This window comes from Rhinichthys klamathensis, unplaced genomic scaffold (assembly GCF_029890125.1).
Source record: "Rhinichthys klamathensis goyatoka isolate OS25496 unplaced genomic scaffold, OSU_Roscu_1.1 h1tg000266l_1, whole genome shotgun sequence".
NCBI classification, from domain to species: Eukaryota; Metazoa; Chordata; class Actinopteri; order Cypriniformes; family Leuciscidae; genus Rhinichthys; species Rhinichthys klamathensis.
In genome coordinates this window covers 285,805-305,345 of record NW_026606787.1, presented here as the reverse complement: position 1 = coordinate 305,345, position 19,541 = coordinate 285,805, and the positions used below count along the sequence as shown (strand labels likewise).

The following is a 19,541-nucleotide window of genomic DNA, read 5'->3' as shown; positions in this document are numbered from 1 at the left end:
AAACATACTTCTGTTCTTTCTCTGCTAATGCAGCATATAGTCAACAAATTAATTACTTTATAATGATATTGCAACATGGACTGTAGTGTTCTGTATTTTATACCATTTCGCTGTCTGTGTTTTAAATGCGCATCTGAAGTGTCAGCGCTCTCCGTGCAGTGTGTTCTCTCTGTGCTGCGTGATGTGTTACAATAAACAACACGAGTCGCCAGTGGTAGTTTTTATTTGGCCTCTAGAGGCCGCTCTCGTTCTGTGTAATGCCAGCAGTCTCTTCTCAGCGCTCTTGTACTGTGTAATGACAGCCAGCACACTCTTCTCAGTCGCTCCAGCAACGGACGCAACCCGGAAAAACTATCGGTGTGGATTTTTACCGATAACGATAGTTCCACCAATCAACTATATCGGTACCGATATATCGGCAAAACCGATGAATCGGTCGACCTCTAGTCATGATTATAGTGTTTATAGTGGCAGTGTGAATTTGGCTTGTCTTTTTAATGAGTTTGTTTTATTAAAAATGAATCGGCATGATTCTAATGAGTATCACAGGCGCACACCTCAAAGTGAGCTCAAACCATATGAAGTAATTATCCAGCTCTCTGCCCTGTTGGAGTCCGCCGTGATTCTCTCCTGATCTAAAACACACTCATTAATTTCTGTACGTGTGTGTGAGAGAGATCACACACACAGAGAGTCACGGCACTGTTGCGTCGTGAATGTATGAATGTTTGTGTTTTGGTTTAGAGAGAGAGAGAGAGAGAGAGAGAGAGAGAGCAGAAGATGAAATTGTTAGAAAGAGACCTCTCCCTGTGTGTGTGTGTTGCCTGCAATAATAGCAGGCTCAATAAAAGCTGATAGAATAATGAGCCCACAGACCAAACACATTTGTTTTACTGGTCTTCTGCTGCCGGAGCAGTTCTGCTCAGGTCATTAAATATTGCCTGATCTTAATGGGCTCGCATTAAAATGCTCTCAGCCAGTGCCACAAACACAGAAAGCGAGGGATATAGCGGGATGAGCCTGATGGGTGAGAGAAAGCATGAACAAAAGGGAGACAGGAAAACAGAAAGCAAGTTACAGTATGGCTGAGTGCATCTGTATATGTGTGTTTAACTGTGCATGAATAACTGAGTGTGTGTGCATGCAGCACTGTAATGAGGGATGTGGGCAACTGATGTGACATCTAATTGTACTGAAAAAGCCCATTGAGTTTTATCTCTTATATTGCTCAAAATAATCTATTCAGCTTAAAAGTAAAATGTGGAAACTATAATATAGGATGGCAATACTCATCATGTGAAATACAGAAATGTATCGACTTTTCAGAAGTTTGGTGTCAGTATTTTTATGTAATTTTATATGCATTATTAAGATGAAGATTAATATATAAATGTATTTAAGAACAATATATACTAATAATGAAATACATATTAAAAACATAAGCTTGTCTAGATACAAAATAGTCACCAATTATTGAGTCTTGCCATTTTTATGCAATCTCTTGGAGTTCATTAAAAATGTTGCTAATCAGGACCCCAACAGGAAGTATAAGACTTGAAATGTCAACATGCTAAACTCCATCTAAAACTACTCTAAACTGTTTTTCAATCTTGTGTTATTATTGTGCATGCAGTTTTCATGACTTCATTATTAATTGAGAGCCTACATGGAATATATTATATTTACTTGGAAAAACTGAATTGCCACACCACAGGACCATTGAAATTAAGTAATGAAATATTTTTAAAAAACTGGCGTAAAAACACAGAAATTCCCTTATGCAAAATCATACATGTTAAAACAAAATCATGTTGGGAAAAACATATTGATGTCTGGTTGTCAGCTTCCTGTGTGTGTTTGTTTGTGCGTATGGTTATTTGAGGCATTTCTGCACTCTTTCACTCATTGATCTCTCTGTCCTCGGTCCCCTCAGATTCTGACTCTGTCCCCTCCCCCTTCATCCTTCTGTCATCCATTTCTCCCCTTCGCACTAGCCATAGTGGAGCATATTCTTTCCTGACAAAAATAGATGGTTTATGGGGCCTCATAACTCAAAATGGAATTCTTATGTGAAGGAAAACCCAGATACATAGAAGTGAGACCTGGGTGATAGGAGCACCACTTCCTCTGGGTGTTTTCCTCACTGTGCTTGCTTATAAAGAACGTCCTGGTTCTAGACAGCTTTTTTGGCATCGTAGATAAGGTTGAGCTTGAATGGACATTTTCTATATAATCAGGATGTTATGTCCATTTATGCCTGCAAATAGGAGAGAGATGTTTTTTGAGAGGAAGCAATGTTTTTTATGCTTTTGTTTTGATTGGCTGTGCTTACAGAATAACCAACAGACACAGCAACAGGTGAACCGCAACAACCAGGAGGAGAAAGAAGAAAAAGAGAAAGAAAAAGAAAAAGAGAAAGAGAAAGAGAAGGAGGGAGAACGTGAGGAGGAAAAAGCAGAAGGAGAGGAAAAAGAGGATGGCATGAAGTGAGTATCTTTCGCTCTTTTACTCGTTTTCTTTTCCTCTCATCTCACATCAGTCTGTCAGCTGTTTTTTTTTTTTCTCCTTGCGTTTTCTCTCATCGAATCCTTTGAACCTGTGGCCTTACAGCTTGTTTTTCTCTGTGATTCATCTTAAACAGAGAAGGCACAGTTACATAACCGGCAGGTGGAAAAAGCATTCTGCTGACTTGCCACTCAACGCTGGTGCTAAAGTCCTCTGATTCAGAGCTCTTTTGAGGCGTTTGCGTGTCACAGACTCTAGGTTAGAACTGTGGTCTTGATACAGAAATTTCAGTAGTCAATACCAATTTCAAGTTTTTCAATTAATCAAGTAAACTGTCAGTAATAAAAAAAAGTTAAATATATTGTATATAAAATATATATGTATTAAGATCTATTTAAATTTAATATATTTTAGAGTAATAAATAATAAAAAGACCAGTGAGTGGGTTTGCTCCTTGTCATGGTCTTTTTCAAAATTCATGGTTGAGTTGTTTGATTAATAGTAACAATGTAATCGACTGGTACTTTTTGTAACACAGAATTCTAGTTTCCACAGAACAATGGCTATGTACAGATCCAGATTCTGTATCATTTCAGCCTAATTTTATAAGCTGTTTCTGAATGCTAGTTCATTCACAGGTGCACACACTATTTTAAAATACACCAGGGAAGTACAGGTAACAGTGTATTATTCTAAACTAAACTGTGCAGTCAGCAGTGCTGTAGGATGTGATTAGAGCACATTAGCACTGGCCCGAATACACAGCCCTCAGTATGCACCACAGGACGCCAGCTATACATTAAAGGAGTACATTAAGCCGAGTCTGTGCCTTTCTCCTCCATGATTCTCAACCTGCGGGCACAGCTGCTGCTCCTATATTTAGTACTGTATCTGCAAGATGGATAATGTGCAGGTAAGATAAATGAGGGTCTGCTCATCCCACAGCCACTTCCTGAAGGTGGGATGAACTTGCTAGAGAGACAAAATTTGCATAGTGTGTTCATATGTGTGCATGTGTAATTTTTCTATTCGGAGTGCTCCGAATTTGAACTGAGACATAACTGCAAATTATTTATTAATTCATAATTTTTGGCCTTTTTATTATGGCTTTATTGGATAGGAAAGCGTTGAGATTAGAAAGGAAAGCACGGGATGCAGAAAGAGAGGTATGGGATCGGCAAAGGACCCCGAGCCGGGAATCAGTCTCCGGAGGTGAAGTTGGGCTATATGTCGGAGCACTGCCCATGAGGCTATCAGCTCCGACTCAAGTTGCCTTATTTTAAAATGAAAGCTTTCAGCGAGAATGATTCTGATTTTATTACATTTAGTGTAAATGGAGATAGGAAGTGGACATGGTCAAGCCAGTTGAGTCTGTTTGTAAGAGATCTCGTGGAGAAATCAAAACAAGTGAGCTCAACAGCACACGCAAGGAAACTCACAGTAGCTCATAGAAACATACTGCGGTGTATAACATAATATAGTTATAAGCAACTTCACACTACCGAGAGTGCTGTTTTCCAGAATATCTGCATGATTGCCATTTATTTTATCAATATTTTATTCAATTAACCAGTGGTTAATTTTAAGTAACTGACATTTTAGACACTATTGACTATTTTTGCTGTAATTCGCAAATGAAAATAGTTCCAAACAAAGCCACAGCAGAACTGTTGTGCGTGTCCAAGCAACACACTGCAGTGCTGCGTTACGGAATGATTCAGTGTTTTTTAGCGAATCGGGTGAGTCAATGATTTACTGACCCATTCTTAAAGACAGTTTTTTTTTCATTCTTGAATGAATCAGTCATTTGAATGAATCGGTGACGCATATTTAATATATTTATTCAATTTCGGGGGGAAATCAATAAGCAGATTATGAAATGAACAATGTAATACTGCATCAGCAAAAGGTTGGATGTGACTTTGATTTTTTTTTTCTGTTCTTGCAGAGATGACACATCTGGTGAGGACGGGGAGGAGAAAGAGCCTCCTGTAGCCGTTAAAGGCCGTCGCACCGCAAACAGCCGCGGACACCGGAAAGGACGAGTCACCCGCTCTATGACCAACGAGCAGGAAGAGAACACTTCACCTCTCAGCAGTGAGCTAGGTTAGCAAACACACTCACATACCATTGACTTTTTCAGTGGGCCTCTAAGGGTCACTTGTTCAAATGAGTTCTTTGTTTTGTTCTCTGCAAATTAACCGTGCACAACCTTGCTTTTATCGTACAACATGGCCACATTTTAGTTTTAAAACTTCACTTTTCTATTTTCCCCAAAATGTGAGGACATTTTAACAGCAATATTAACAGAACAGTAATGATCCTAATAATGAAATACTGCACAAATGCTTTGATTTTTGAGTAGAAAACATCTGTCCCCTCACTTTTTTAGAGATCAGTGGCTCATCTAGCTTAGCTAAGAGCTTCGCTGATTGTTTCAGTTAAAAATTATTAAAAAGGTGCCCTATACTTCAGCATGAGGGTCTAAACACGGCCTGTGCCAGCCCTTGGCCTTTACTAATGTACATCACAAGAGCTTGAGTCATTTCAATAGGTCACTTCACCTTGAGTTTCTGCCTTTGACTGTTTATGCTTTTAGTTTGTTTTAGTTCATTTTTCAGTCATTTTAAGTATGGATATGAATTCTTTATTTATTTTTATTTTCAGATTTGTTAAATGTTGTTGATTGAAATATATTATCGAAACATAAACAGTTTTGTAGTTTTTAATCTCTACTCATTAAATTAGATGGTAGCTGCGCTTAGAGATTATAAAACAGAAAATAGCTGCTCAGGTTGTTACCAAGATGGTTGCTGACTTGCCTTATAAAGACTTTTTCTTCTTTGTATTTTAGCTAACCTGGAGATGAACGAAAGCTCTCGCTGGACTGAAGAGGAGATGGAGACGGCAAAGAAAGGTCAGTACTTATTTTGTGTGTTTGTGTATTTTGTCACTACTGTGTTTATTAAATAGACAACATGCCCACTGGATGGATCCATTTGTGCACATACAATTAAGTTAGAAAAGGTCATAATGGGCTTTCTGTTTGTCTTCATAGGATGTTGACGGCTAGGATTTCCCTGTGTCAAATTAACTAGATGTAACTCTGCCTGATAAGACCTGTAACACTCAGCCTAGCAACTCCACAAACATTTACATGAGCATTAAATCACACTCTGTGCCCTTGGCCTCATTTCACACACATCCACTCAGTGATACACATAATAATGTGTCTAAATGTGGGTACTGTGTCTTTACATGACAGCTGGTTGTTCAGATCTGCTGCGTTCAGAAATGTGTCATTTACTCGTGGTTTAACAAACAGAGCTTCGTTACTGGACCTTGAAACGTCTTCATGAGGGATTGTATTTGAGGGAAAAGGACAGAAAGCTTGAGTAAAGAGCAAAGGTCTAATCTTCTCTCTTGTTCGTGTTTGGACTGTAATGTAGACTGTTAGTGTGTTAAACGGCCGCTCCGCTGACCTACTTCAGATGAGCTACTTCCACGTCACTCTGTTAACGGCTCTGTGTTTCTCTGGCACCGGCACATATCTGATCCATCGGGCCGCCTGGCTTACGCTGCTCTGGCTTACAAGATCTGTAACTTAATAACACTTCATTAATGATAAAGTCCCCTGAGCCAAATCAGATTTGTTGTTTACAATCACAAGAACTTGTCCTTGCCTTCATGCCAACAAGTATTCATTTATGTAATGTAGAATCTGAATCTGATATTCACATATTTTTTTTTTTGAAGAGCGATCTTCTATCTGTCCTTCATTTATAAACATTTAAATGTTTTTAAAGCAAGAACCCTATTTATTTAATTAAATAAATAAATATTTTTTTTTTATTAATTTACTCATTCATTCCTTAATTTATGTATTATGTATGTGTTATTATTAATTTATTCATTCATATATTTAAATGATTTTGTGCAAGAACCATGTTTATTCATTTAATTATTTAATTACTAATTAAGTAATTTCTTTATGTATTTAGTTATTCTTTTAAATATTTAAATAAATTATTTTGGTGTAAGAACCCTATTTTTATTTACTTTTTAATTTACATAATCATTTATTTATTCATTCATTTTCCCCAACTTTGTTGCATTTTTATTATAAATGGATTCGATGTGTCTCTCATTAACATGGTCTCATAGCCACAGTCATTAACATGTCTCTCATTAACACCGTCAAAGCAAAGCCTATACCTCAGTCTTTCCCACCAGAGTGCTGCTGTTATTTTTAACGTCAGTGTCCCCGCTTTATCTTCTAGTCTGTTCCCAAATATCCTGCCACCCCTCATCCCTTGACCCTTTTAATGCCAGTCAGATACCCCGTCTGTCCTTTATAAAGCAGCTTACAGCTCTCTATGCTAATGTGTTTATCCGTGATCATTTTTAAAGTGAGAAAGAGAGAGACAACAGTAATATATGTTAATGGCACCTGGCCGTCTCGCTACATTCCTGCACAGAGAGAGAGAGCAGCTCTCTCTAGTCACTCTCTGTGACTAATGCGCGCTGGCACGGCCTTTTAAAGGCAGGGTGGCCTCGCTTGTGTGCACGTCTCTGAGTAAATGAGGGGAAGTAAGTGTGTATGTGGCTGTGAGGACACTTCATAGCAGGATAGCGGCCTATGTATATAACCCAAAGCTACTGCACACAGCTCTCCTCATGTGTCTTTTTTTAGATGCTTTTCTTTAGAGACAGTAGCTGCAGACTGATGTATGTACTGTGTATGGATATAAACATCATCTTATCTGTAGTAAACAAACGTGACATTCTACTTGTGTTTTTTACTTGCAGCTGTATGTAAATAAACAGGAATGAGTTGCTCCAGTTGTCACTCCTGTAAATAAGTCAGTGTGAACAGAACAAGATTCAGCTCTCAGAAGAGGAGTGACAATTTCTTTCTTTCTTTCTTTCTTTCTTTCTTTCTTTCTTTCTTTCTTTCTTTCTTTCTTTCTTTCTTTCTTTCTTTCTTTCTTTCTTTCTTTCTTTCCTTCTTTCCTTCTTTCTTTCTTTCTTTCTTTCTTTCTTTCTTTCTTTCTTTCTTTCTTTCTTTCTTTCTTTCTTTCTTTCTTTCTTTCTTTCTTTCTTTCTTTCTTTCTTTCTTTCTTTCTTTCTTTCTTTCTTTCTTTCTTTCTTTCTTTCTTTCTTTCTTTCTTTCTTTCGCCTGGCTCTATTTTTCTGTTTTCCTTTCTCTGTTTATTTCTCTCTCTCTCTTTCTCTCTCTGTCTTTATTCCTGTGTCTTATGCTGGGTTTGTCTTCTTATCCATCTGTATTTCTGTTTTTCTCTGTCTCTGTCTCTCATTCTGTTTATTCAGTCTCTCTCTGTCTTTATTCCTGTCTGTCTTTCCCTCTGTTTTTATGTCTTCTGTTTTCTGTTTTCTTGGTGTTTTCTGTTTTTTTTTTCTGTCGGTCACTGTCATTCTGATTGTCTCTTTCTCTCTCTGTCTTTCATTCTGTCTCTGTCAGTCTTCCTCTCTCTCTCTCTCTCTCTCTCTCTCTCTCTCTCTCTCTCTCTCTCTCTCTCTCTCTCTCTCTCTCTCTCTCTCTCTCTCTCTCTCTCTCTCTCTCTATATATATATATATATATATATATATATATATATATATATAAAATTTCTGTCTTCTCTCTTTGTCTGTCTTTCTCTTTCTCTATTTCTATCTCTGTTTTATGTTTTTCTTTTTTTTTATCTGTTTCTTACCGTCTTTCTATCTGTCTTTTTTCTGTCTTTCAGTTTCTTTCTTTCTGTAGCTTTGAGTGAGTGGTTAGATTCGGTTTTTGGAGTGGAGAGAGAAAGGAAGTGGCTGAATTGTGGGTTGGCACGAATTAGAGGATTTGGCAAGCCTCACTGTTCTCTCTCTCTCTCTCTCTCTCTCTCTCTCTCTCTCTCTCTCTCTCTCTCTCTCTCTCTCTCTCTCTCTCTCTCACACTGTTGTTAAGGACTGTATGTAGAGGTCACATTGAAGAAGAAAAGCAGGTCAGTTAGGAGGAATTGCTTTCCCTCTGCTTTCTCATGATATCAACATCAAACCTCTCACATCTCTATCCCTTTCTCTCTATTCCTGCCACAATCTATTGGTCTTATTGTCTGTTTGCTTTAGTGTTTGAGCGTAGATACGTTTTGGCGCAGATAATATGCATTAGAGAGCGTAGAAGAGACAGAATGATAGAAGAGATCAAATGAGGTTGTGGAGGGAGGGTGGGAGGGAGAGAGGGAGGGAGGACGGGCATTAGGGAGGTGGAGTCACTGCATCTCAGCTTCACTTTGCTGTTAAAGTCCAGCCAAGCGGCAGCCAGTGAAGAGGAGTGGAAAAAAACTGTGGCCTTGAGACAGAAAGAGAGAGGGCTGGCGAGAGAAAGCATGTGAGTTTGATAAATAGACAGAGAGAGAAAGCGAGAGAGAGAGGAAAAAGAGAAGGGGTGCTGCATTTAGAGAGAATCAGAGAAACAACAGCACAACTATCAGAGGAGGAATGGGGAGCTCATTTCCCTCCCAAACACCACTCCCTTTTTCTCTCTCTTAATTCTTGCTCTTCCTCACGCTGTGCTGGAGCTGCTCTGCTGTGCATTTCTATGGAGATCATGTGGGCGAAATGAAAAGACGGATGGAGCGATAGAGAAGAGTGGACCAGTGGACCGCATTTTTTCTTTATGCAACTCCCTGATTGGATGATCCACAGTGGGCCAGTGCTGAGGATTTTGATTGGATGCAGCATTGGCACATGCTCTTGAATTACCAAAGCTGATTGGACAGCATCGTCTTATTGGAGTACTCTTATATTTGGCGGTCTGGATTGTGTAGTGAATAAAAAATCCAGTGTTTTGAAATTGAAGATGGATGAAAACTGCATTTCAGGAAGTTGATTGGGCTTTCACTGGATTTAAATGCAACTTTGCCATTTGTTGGATTGGGCAATAATAGAGTTTCCTTGACTTTTGACCTGCCATGTAAAAGTACTTCTGGGTGATTGTGTGTGTAAGAATTGCTAAGCAGGCTTTATTTAAGCAGTCTTTGCACTGTCAGTGGGTGTTTGCCATGTTACGGAGATTAGGATGTGCGTGTGTTTCTGACAAACAACTGGAAGTTTGAGGAATAAACAGAGACGAAACAAGGATCAGAGATGGTGAGGATAACAAATCAGACTTCAAGTGATTTCTTGCTTTTGCTTTGTTTGTTTGTTACCAATGGCATTTTTTATTGAGCTCAATGCACTTACACTCTTCATTCTATCTCTCCATCTCATTTTCTCTCTCTCCCTGTCCAAGCTAAATTGTAGCTTTGATGTGGAGGGCAGCAGTGCTTTATTGTGGTCACTAGTGATATAAATCAAAGCAACTATTTAGACTGGACAAGATAGGTTCCTAATGTGAAGCTAAACAACACACTATGACTTGGCTGGTGTCTGCTGAGCGTTAGTGTGGTGTTAAATGATTGAGAACAGTTCATGTCAGGTTGCTGCCCCACTTTCCTTCTTCAGACGGCAAGCTGCACCAAATGATCTTTGACCTTTTATTGAGGTTTTCCTTAATGACGACGCAAGGCTGGCCGGATGGGAACGCTTGAGGCTTCCGTAACTGGCACACAAGGATTTTGTTTTATTAGTGTTGAAAGATATTGTCTGTTCCGCAGTGTGCAATATAAATCTTATTTGAACTGTAACAGCCTTGGTGCTGCCCTATTTTGAGTGAATAAGACTTAGTGGGACACCAGGTAGGGAAAAAAATATGTGAGACCTACACATACACTGCTGTTCAAAAGATTGGGGTCAGTGAGATTGTTTTAAAAATGTTTTTGAAAGAAGTCTCTTATGATAACCAAGGCTGCATTTTCTATTTGAATATATTTTCAAATGTAATTTATTCCTGTGATGGCAAAGCTGATTTTTCAGCAGTCTTCAGTGTCACTTGATCCTTCATAATATCATTCTAATATGTTGCTTTGGTGCTAAAGAAATATTTCTTATTTTTAAAATATTTGTAACATTATAAATGCCTTTACTGTCAATTTAGATCAATTGAATCCATCTTTGCATAATAAAAGTATTCATTTATTTCTGATCACAGTCTTTTGAACTGTAGTTTAATTACTAAATTTGCCAGTTATTTTACACAGTTTTTCTCAAAATTCACAAAAAAGAAAACTGAAATGTTTAAAATCCATTGAATACTGTATACAACGTATACTGGTCTCCCTCACCAGGTCTCATTTCCCTTTTTTTCTCCTCCTCATTTCCCGTTCTATGTATCAATAAAATGAGAAGTGTTTTAGTTGCGTCATGCAGTCAGTGATATGGTTTCTCATGCAAAGAAATAACTATGATGATAGGCCTATCACTCATAGCTCTGTTTCCTTTTTTTGCCTTAGTAAAGTGAGAATGTTCCTTCTCTTACTTTCACTCCATAGGTCTGCTCCTGTATGGTCGAAACTGGTCCGCCATTGCCAAGATGGTGGGCTCCAAAACCGTCTCCCAGTGCAAGAACTTCTACTTCAACTACAAGAAGAGACAGAAACTGGATGAGATTCTGCAACAGCATAAAATAAAATCGGTCAGTTTCTTTTACAGACACGTTTCCTAGAGAGCATGGGATTAATTATTTATAATTGTCAGTGGTATTGGTTTCATGTTGTGTTTTTTGTAGGAGAGAGAGCGTAAAGCCAGGCGTAAAGGTAAAGCTCTTCAGAACGAGGAGGCCAGCGCTCCATCTGCTGCAGAGGAAGAGGAGATGGAGGGATCGGGAGTCAGTGGCAATGAAGAAGAGGCTCAGGAGGATGGAGAGGGTACGTACACACACAAACACTTGAGACTCACACCGCCACATCATGCAGTGACTTTTAAAATGATTAATGTCCATTCAAACACAGTCATTTGTTGCAGATTACTCATTGACTGTTTAATGGAAGTAATGAAGCTCAGTGGTAACATCTGAGAAACAAATTATCAGTTTAGTCATTTTTTTATCAGTCATAGCTATAAAACGAGTCACAATGAAACACCTCTGAGGTTTTGCGGTTGCCAGGAAATCCCACAGCAGCTCGTGCTTTTCTCAGAATATCAGGAACACGTGGCCGAGACTCACCTATGACCTCACCCGTGATAGAACCCTGACCTACTTTTGTCAAGTTCGGAGAAAGAGGCGACACTCTGCACAAACATGGATTGCTTTTTCAGGGGAGCTGCATTTTGTGAAGTGACTAGAGGTGTAGTTATCACTGTCTTGCTGTCAAAGTGTGTGTCGTGCTGTGGATGTAGTTTTGGAGCTGTACTTCCACAAGTCCACCAGGCAGCTATAAAATGAGTGCTTTGTCCGGTGTGTTTAGCAATCAGGTGTGGCTTGCCGATAAATGGCTTTTGTAAGCTTTCATAAAGCCACATTTATCAGGTCAAAGCTTGTGAAAGAAAGCCAGCAAGGGAAGTGCTTATTATGTTATGGTTATTGTGTAATTACATCCAGCTGGGAGAGCACACTCAGCGGCTGGGGTTTGTTATGCCAGTGGGAAAATGAGGCTTATCATAATCCCCTGCTGTGTATTTACTAGTTATGTTTACTTTTTGATTTTACTAGTTATGTTTACTTTTTGATTTGACAAAGGACATGTTAGATTTAGATAAGAGTGATTCTTTCGTTTAGGAGCTTTTGTGGCCAAGGATGATTTTAAAAATGTTTCATATTGTTAAATGTTACATTTTGTCCGAGTTTCATTATTTGGGACTTTTTAACCTCCTTTTTATTATTATTATTTTATTATTTTATTTTTAAGTGATATTTTGTATTTATGTAAACAATTTATATACTGCTGTCATTTCCATCATGCTAATCATTTTAGAGAACAATCAAGTTTTTCTAAAAAAGTTTCTCTAAAACTTTTTAAGTTAATTGACAGTTTGGAAGAAATTAATATTTTTTATTCAGCAAAGTTGCATCATAAGTGACAGTAAAGACTATTTCAAATAAATGCTGTTCTTTTGAACTTTCTATTTATCAAAGAATCCTGAAAAAATGTTTCATGGTTTCCATGAAAAATATTCAGCACAACTGTTTTCAACATAGATAATAATAAGAAATGTTTCTTGAGCTCCAAATCAGCATACTATGATTTCTGAGGGATCATGTGACACTGAAGACTGGAGTAATGATGCTGGAAATTCAGCTTTAAATAAGTTATTTTAATTTGTAATAATGTTTCTTAATATTACTGTTTTTTGTATTTTTAATCAAATAATGCTCCATGGGTAAGCATACAAAAAATCTTACCTAGCCCAAACATTTGAATGGTAGTGTATTTTACCAAAAAAGGCTGATCAAGCCCATAATCAAATCTTTATTCCAGGACAAGGGAGAAATGATTTAACGTGGATAAAACAACTGAAACAACTTTAACATAGCCCTTCATACAGCCCTAAACCATCTAGAGCACAGTGGGACATATGTGAGGATGCTCTTTGTAGATTACAGCTCTGCATTTAATACAATCATCCCAGACATCCTCATCAGGAAGCTGTCTGACCTTGGACTCTCTTCTTACATCTGCCACTGGATTATGGACTTTTTAACCAATCGGCCCCAAAGTGTGAAGTTCGGCCCCCACAAATCCTCCACCCTTACTCTCAGCACCGGCTCCCCTCAGGGCTGTGTGTTGAGTCCTCTGTTATACTCATTGTATACTCATGATTGCAACCCCTTTTACCCTAGCAATACCATCATAAAGTTTGTCGACGACACCACACTTGTCGGTTTCATTTCAGGGGGAGATGAGTCGGCCTATAGAGCAGAGGTCCATAGACTAGTTACATGGTGCACAGAAAACAACTTGTCTCTTAACATCGGGAAAACCAAAGAACTAATCATAGACTTCAGGAAGTGGTGCGCCGACCACCTTCCTCTTTCCATCAATGGGTACCAAGTGGAGAGGGTTCAATACTTTAAATTCCTGGGAACCCTCATCTCGGACCGACTCACATGGACGGACAATATCACAGCAGTGGTAAAGAAGGCACAACAGCGTCTGTATTTCCTCAGACTCCTTTAAAAAAAACAATTATCTGAGAAGCTAATGGTGCTTTTCTACCGTTCCTCCATAGAGAGCATCCTGGTGTACTGTGTAACTGTGTGGTACGCTGGATGCTCTGCAGCAGACAAGAAAAGAATACAGAGAGTGATCAACACAGCACAGAATATCGTTGGTTGTCCTCTACCCTCACTACAGGAAATTGCTAATTCAAGACTGCTGTCTAAAGCCACCAAAATTGCACTTGACTGTTCTCACTCAGTCGGAAAAGGGCGGCTTGCTCACTTCAGGTTGGTGGAGAGATCCTTCCTCAAGTGGAGGAGTTTAAGTATCTTGGGGTTTTGTTCACGAGTGAGGGAAGGATGGAACGGGAGATTGACAGACGGATCGGTGCAGCTTCTGCAGTAATGCGGTCGATGTACCGGTCTGTTGTGGTGAAGAAAGAGCTGAGCCGTAAAGCAAAGCTCTCGATTTACCGGTCAATCTACGTTCCTACTCTCACCTATGGTCATGAGCTTTGGGTCATGACCGAAAGGACAAGATCCCGGATACAGGCGGCCGAAATGAGCTTTCTCCGCAGGGTGGCTGGGCGATCCCTTAGAGATAGGGTGAGAAGCTCAGTCACTCGGGAGGAGCTCAGAGTAGAGCCGCTGCTCCTCCACATCGAGAGGGGTCAGCTGAGGTGGCTCGGGCATCTGTTTCGGATGCCTCCTGGACGCCTTCCCGGGGAGGTGTTCCGGGCACGTCCCACTGGGAGGAGACCCCGGGGAAGACCTAGGACACGCTGGAGAGACTATGTCTCCCGGCTGGCCTGGGAACGCCTCGGTGTCCCCCCGGAAGAGCTGGAGGAAGTGTCCAGGGAGAGGGAAGTCTGGGCATCTCTGCTTAGACTGCTGCCCCCGCGACCCGGCCCCGGATAAGCGGAAGAAGATGGATGGATGGATGGATGTTCTCACCCTGGTTACCCGCTGTTCAAACTGTTGCCCTCAGGGAGACGCTACAGATGTAAAAAAAACAAGGACTAGTAGATTTAGGAATAGCTTCTTTCCTAAAGCAATAACAGTCCTAAATGAAGCCACATTTTTTTATTATTTTAATGATGCAGTTTGCACAGCTACTCAGCACTTTGTTACATTAGAATATTTATTAGCCCCTTAGTAGGAAAGTGGGTAAATTGGGTTTTAAATTAATATGTTGTGTGATATGTTTTATATATTGTATGTGTTTTAATGATGCACCCTACTAGAGTGGCTCTATAATTTCATTGTACTTAAATGCAATGACAATAAAGGCATTCATTCATTTAAATGGAGTGGTTTATGTAGGTTGTCTGCGAACCGAAAGGTTGGTGGTTCAATCCCCAGTTCCACCTGTCCAAGTGTCGAGGTGTCCATGAGCAAGACACCTAACCCCAGCTGCTCCCAATGAGCTGGATGGCGCCTTGTATGGCTGACACTGCCGTTTGTGTATGAATGAGTGTGTGAATTAGGGGTGTGCAAAAAAATCGATTCACATTTGAATCGCGATTCAATCTTTACCGATTCAGAATCGATTCATAGAATTCCAAAAATCGATTCATATATTTTTTTTTAATGACGTGCACGGGTGGAGTGGCAATCGGGTGAGTCGGGACTTTTACCCGTGGTCCGGTAGTGTTTCGAGGCTGCGAGGGCCGGTCTGATTAAACATTGCAAGTTCTTGCCGCCCGCAGGTCAAACTGTGCAGCCTCTCTGCTCAACCCGTAAATAAATGCATCGATCCACAGATCTTATGTTTGAGTTCTGTAGATCTTTTGCCAAGCGTGTCAGAGGTTACGGGTTCTAAACCGCACTCGTATAGTGTTTTCTCTCTCTCATCAAAACCGAATATGTTCATCACGTTTGTGAGCATTTTATTTTGTGATTTTACCGGAGTCTCCACAACGGCGATAGATTGAAGCGCGCGTCCGAGTGAAGACTGCGCGAGCCACAGAGAACACTGTATCCATGACACTGATAGCAGCGGCAACGAGCGCTCAGCTTGATTTCAAAAACAACAGATCTCTTATTTAATAGCGAACTAAATGAATGGTCTGCTAGTTAACTGGAGATACCCGCAAATTACGCCTATGAACGACTTCACTGGATCTAAACAAATCAATCTAAACCATAGATGTTACCAGTAGCGGTGGCTTTTTAAAATCTATTTAAAATAATTTCGCAAGGGTTCTATGACATTAGTATATATTTTTAGGAAGTTCAATGTGCCCAGTCGAGTTCACATTTAACCACATTTAGACCACATTTAGCATAATTGTTTGTTGATCTGACTACAGCACTTTAAAGCTAAATGTAAAAGCTTCTATTTAAGTTTTATTTTAAACTTGAATTAAATGTAAGCTGGCCAAAGCTTGGCACTTTGCACTTTTTAGTTGCAGAAGTTTTTATTTTTGTATGAAGTCATATAAAGTAATATCAAACTACATTTAATTTGTTGTGTTTTTTTTTTTTTAAATTGTGTCTACTGCAATCAATCACAGGAAAAAGTAAACTACATTTATATACTGCGAATCGTTTTTTGAATCGAAAATCGATTTTGAATCGAATCTTGAGACAAAAAATCGGTATCGAATCGTGACATTTTCTGAATCGTGCACCCCTATGTGAGGCAAATGTAAAGCGCTTTGGTGGCCATTGGGTCTGTGAAAGCCCTATATAAATGCAGTCCATTTACCATTTAAAGCAGTCCGAAGTGCCACTAATCACCCAATCACCAAACCACACTCAACAGATCAGCTGCCATCCATGTCCTGCCCTTTTACAACGTTTCCCATCACCTTTTTTTTCAGGTGGAGCCAATAACAGCTCAGACACTGAGAGCCTCCCTTCCCCACGCTCCTCCGACGACAGTAAGGTCAAAGAAGAGGGCTCGGCACGGCCCAAATCTGCACCCAACGCTAGTTCCTCCTCCTCATCCTCCACGGACAAGGACATGGTAGCTGTGGAGACGGGGCCGGATGAGAAGCCAAAAGTGGAGAGGGGAGAAGGGGAGCAGGTAGGAGTGAAGCAGGAAGTGAAGATTGAACCAGGGGAGGGTGGTAAGGAGGTGGCAGGAGAGGATAAGAAGCCTCCTGCCCTGGAGGTGGAGGAAGGCAAGAAAGAGGTCAAGAAGAAAGAGCACGGAGGAAAGAGCGGAGCTCACGACAGCGACTCCAGCGCCACATGCAGCGCCGATGAGGTGGAGGAGACTGAAAGCTCAGAAAAGAACAGGTGAGAGTGTGCATGTGTGTGTTTGGCAGTGAGAGTTGATTGGTTGCTTGGGTGGGGTCTGATGTGTTATGTGGTTAAGGAGGCTGGGATTGTTGATTTGTCCTGTAGGACTCTATTTTTTCCATGACAGCAAACACTGTATATGTTGGCCGAGTCAGGGGAAACATTACCCTGTTAGCTTGCCAAACATAACAGAGCTAGAATTGTGTGTGTGTCTGTCTGGCTATCTTTTGTGTATTTTGCATTTTACATTTCCATACGATTGCATGTGGAAAGTCTATATTTGTTTATGTGTGGCTGGATGATGATTAAGTGTTTGTGGTTTTGTGGCATTAATGGGCTGTTTACAAAGACAGTAAATAAGAGAGAATGAGGCTCTGACCATATTAAGCAATAACACTTCTCACTCTCAACACAATGACGTCTCCTAGGCCGAGTTTGTTGAATTTCGCCCATGATGGAGTGATCTCTTCTCCAGTTCAGAAACCACTGGACCTCAAAACGCTCAAGCAGAGAGCGGCCGCCATACCTCCCATTGTGAGTATGCCAACATTCATCTGTTTTTCATCCTGCCGTTATTCATGTTCAGTCAATTGTGGTTTGAACTTCATGAGTTTTTTGTTAACACAAGCCATATCTGGCCAGATTACACAGATTAGCATCTTCTCTCCACGTCGCCATGGTTACTAAGGCTGTTTTTAATCCCATGAGATGCTAGTTTTCCACCTCTGCTCTTAGCTATACAGACACTCATGATGAGTTTACAGAAGACTGAACGGTCTGAGCTCTGGCGAGAGGAGGGGTGTGGAAACTGATATGTGCTGTTTTAAGAGGACCTCGTATTTTCCCTCTTCTTTATTAGTCTGCATTTTTAAAGGGATGTATTTTTTCCCCCCTGACTTCTACATGGCTCAAATGGGTTTGGTTGTTGCTGTCCATTTAAAGCTGCAGTCCGTAGCTTTTTTGGGGTTAAAAATGATCAAAAATACATATTTGAGAAAATACATAACCAGCCAGTGTTCAACGCTATCTGCTTGCCTTAGCTCGATTCAAAACGGTAAGCTTGTAATAATGTTTTTAATTCCAGTGGTACTGGTGGATTTCCGCGGGAGATTCGAGCATGTCTTTGCGTCATTACGTCACATCTGTACACATAGAGAAGAGTCTCGGCTAGTCGGCTATATTGCGAGTGAGGATGTTGGAGGTGGAGATTTATAGCCTTTTCTCACAGCACTCGATATTATTCCACTTATCAATTTGATGGCGGATCCAGAAAGGTTCAAACGACAATCACCAGTGACAACTGGAGACTCACCCGTTGTAAAATGCAAAAGACTTTGTTCGTGGCTACAGAAATAAAGAGACCGCAACCGGACCCATGCGAAAACAAGGATACATATCGGAAGGACATTACATGTAGTCACGCAATGCTGACGTTGTTAACATTAACAATTTGAGATCAAAGTATAATTTGCATGGTTTTGCGTGATATGATAACTTATAAGCGATTGTTAGATTTAATCAGCGCGATTTACTGCAATGTCAGAACCAGAACAAAGGTGGATGTTTCTTACTAGCTCAGATGACATTTTCCGGAGAAAATTCTTATGTTGGTCATACTTCCAAAAAGAATAATCTGTGATTCTGAATGACAGTATCTACACCGGCGCGGTGACTGACAGCCTCACAGTCTCCTCAAACATTGTGTTCATCCGCGCTGTGCCGTGTCGAGGGTGTTGAAGCTGCAGCTTTAAGATTGCATGTAAATTACCTCTGTTATAATTGACTAGCAGTTTTTTGCATGTGAGCACCACCCACTCTGTTACTGAAGTCAGTGATGTGGATATGGGTAGTTATTAGGGGTATGCAATATGTATTGTTTACAATAATATAATAATTGCTGTTTTAACAATGTGCAAGCTGACCTTATCGAGTCAAAAGCAGCACTTTGAAAAAACAAAATCATACCTTGATACTGAACACTTTTCCTGTGTGATGTAGCCTATTATATTTCACTTAGAATGCCCCAAAATGCCCCTGTATGATCAAAAGTTTGCTAACCCTAACCCACGATTGCAAATGCGATATTGGTTTTATACAACAGTTAAATAAACAAGTTAACGTGTGAGTTACATTTTAGATGCAATGTTATCCGTTTTTGCTCTATTTTGCCAACGAAAATAGTTCCAAACAAAGCCACTGCAGAATCATAACGCGTCCCTGAGCATTTTTTTTTTTATCGGGTGAGTTAATGATTTAATCACCCATTCATAGAGACAATCACCTGCTCCGTTCCTGAATTAATCAGCCATTTGAATTTTTGTATCATCATCAATTTGGTAAAACTTTATTTTTAGGTGATGTAGTTGCATTGTACTTAATTAAATAAGTACTGAGTAATATTAATTAACTATATGTACTTACTATAGAGTTATGGTTGGGTTTTGGTTTTGGGTTAGTTGCTTGTAATTATGCATAATTTACTGTGTACTTACTATAGTAAGTACGTGTTGTAACGTGTTACTACGTCTCCTTAAAATAAAGTGTTACCTTCAATTTAAAGGGGGAAATATTGTCCGTTTTCCCCCCACCTCGTCAATATTGCACACCCTTTGTGGTCATGTTTATGTACTTATAGTTGTGATATTGTAAACATTGTGTTTTTCTTAATGGCATGGTGTTTTTCTTAAAGGGGTCATATAATGCCATTTTTGTACAAGCTAATATGATTCTTTAGGGTCTAACTTAAAAGTTTGTAATATACTT

At 39.8% G+C, this 19,541-nt stretch overlaps 1 protein-coding gene across 5 annotated transcripts in view; it reads left to right on the top strand.

The window, feature by feature from the left end:
* The window catches only part of ncor2 (nuclear receptor corepressor 2), a 152,142-nt gene that overhangs the window by 105,443 nt on the left and 27,158 nt on the right, over positions 1 to 19,541 (top strand). For all 5 annotated transcript variants that reach the window (XM_056267936.1, XM_056267937.1, XM_056267938.1 and 2 more), the window contains 7 exons: positions 2,335 to 2,486; positions 4,454 to 4,611; positions 5,360 to 5,422; positions 10,924 to 11,066; positions 11,160 to 11,298; positions 16,355 to 16,775; positions 17,207 to 17,312. In XM_056267936.1, coding sequence (XP_056123911.1) covers positions 2,335 to 2,486; positions 4,454 to 4,611; positions 5,360 to 5,422; positions 10,924 to 11,066; positions 11,160 to 11,298; positions 16,355 to 16,775; positions 17,207 to 17,312 — 1,182 coding nt within the window. The remainder of the gene's footprint in view (positions 1 to 2,334; positions 2,487 to 4,453; positions 4,612 to 5,359; positions 5,423 to 10,923; positions 11,067 to 11,159; positions 11,299 to 16,354; positions 16,776 to 17,206; positions 17,313 to 19,541) is intronic.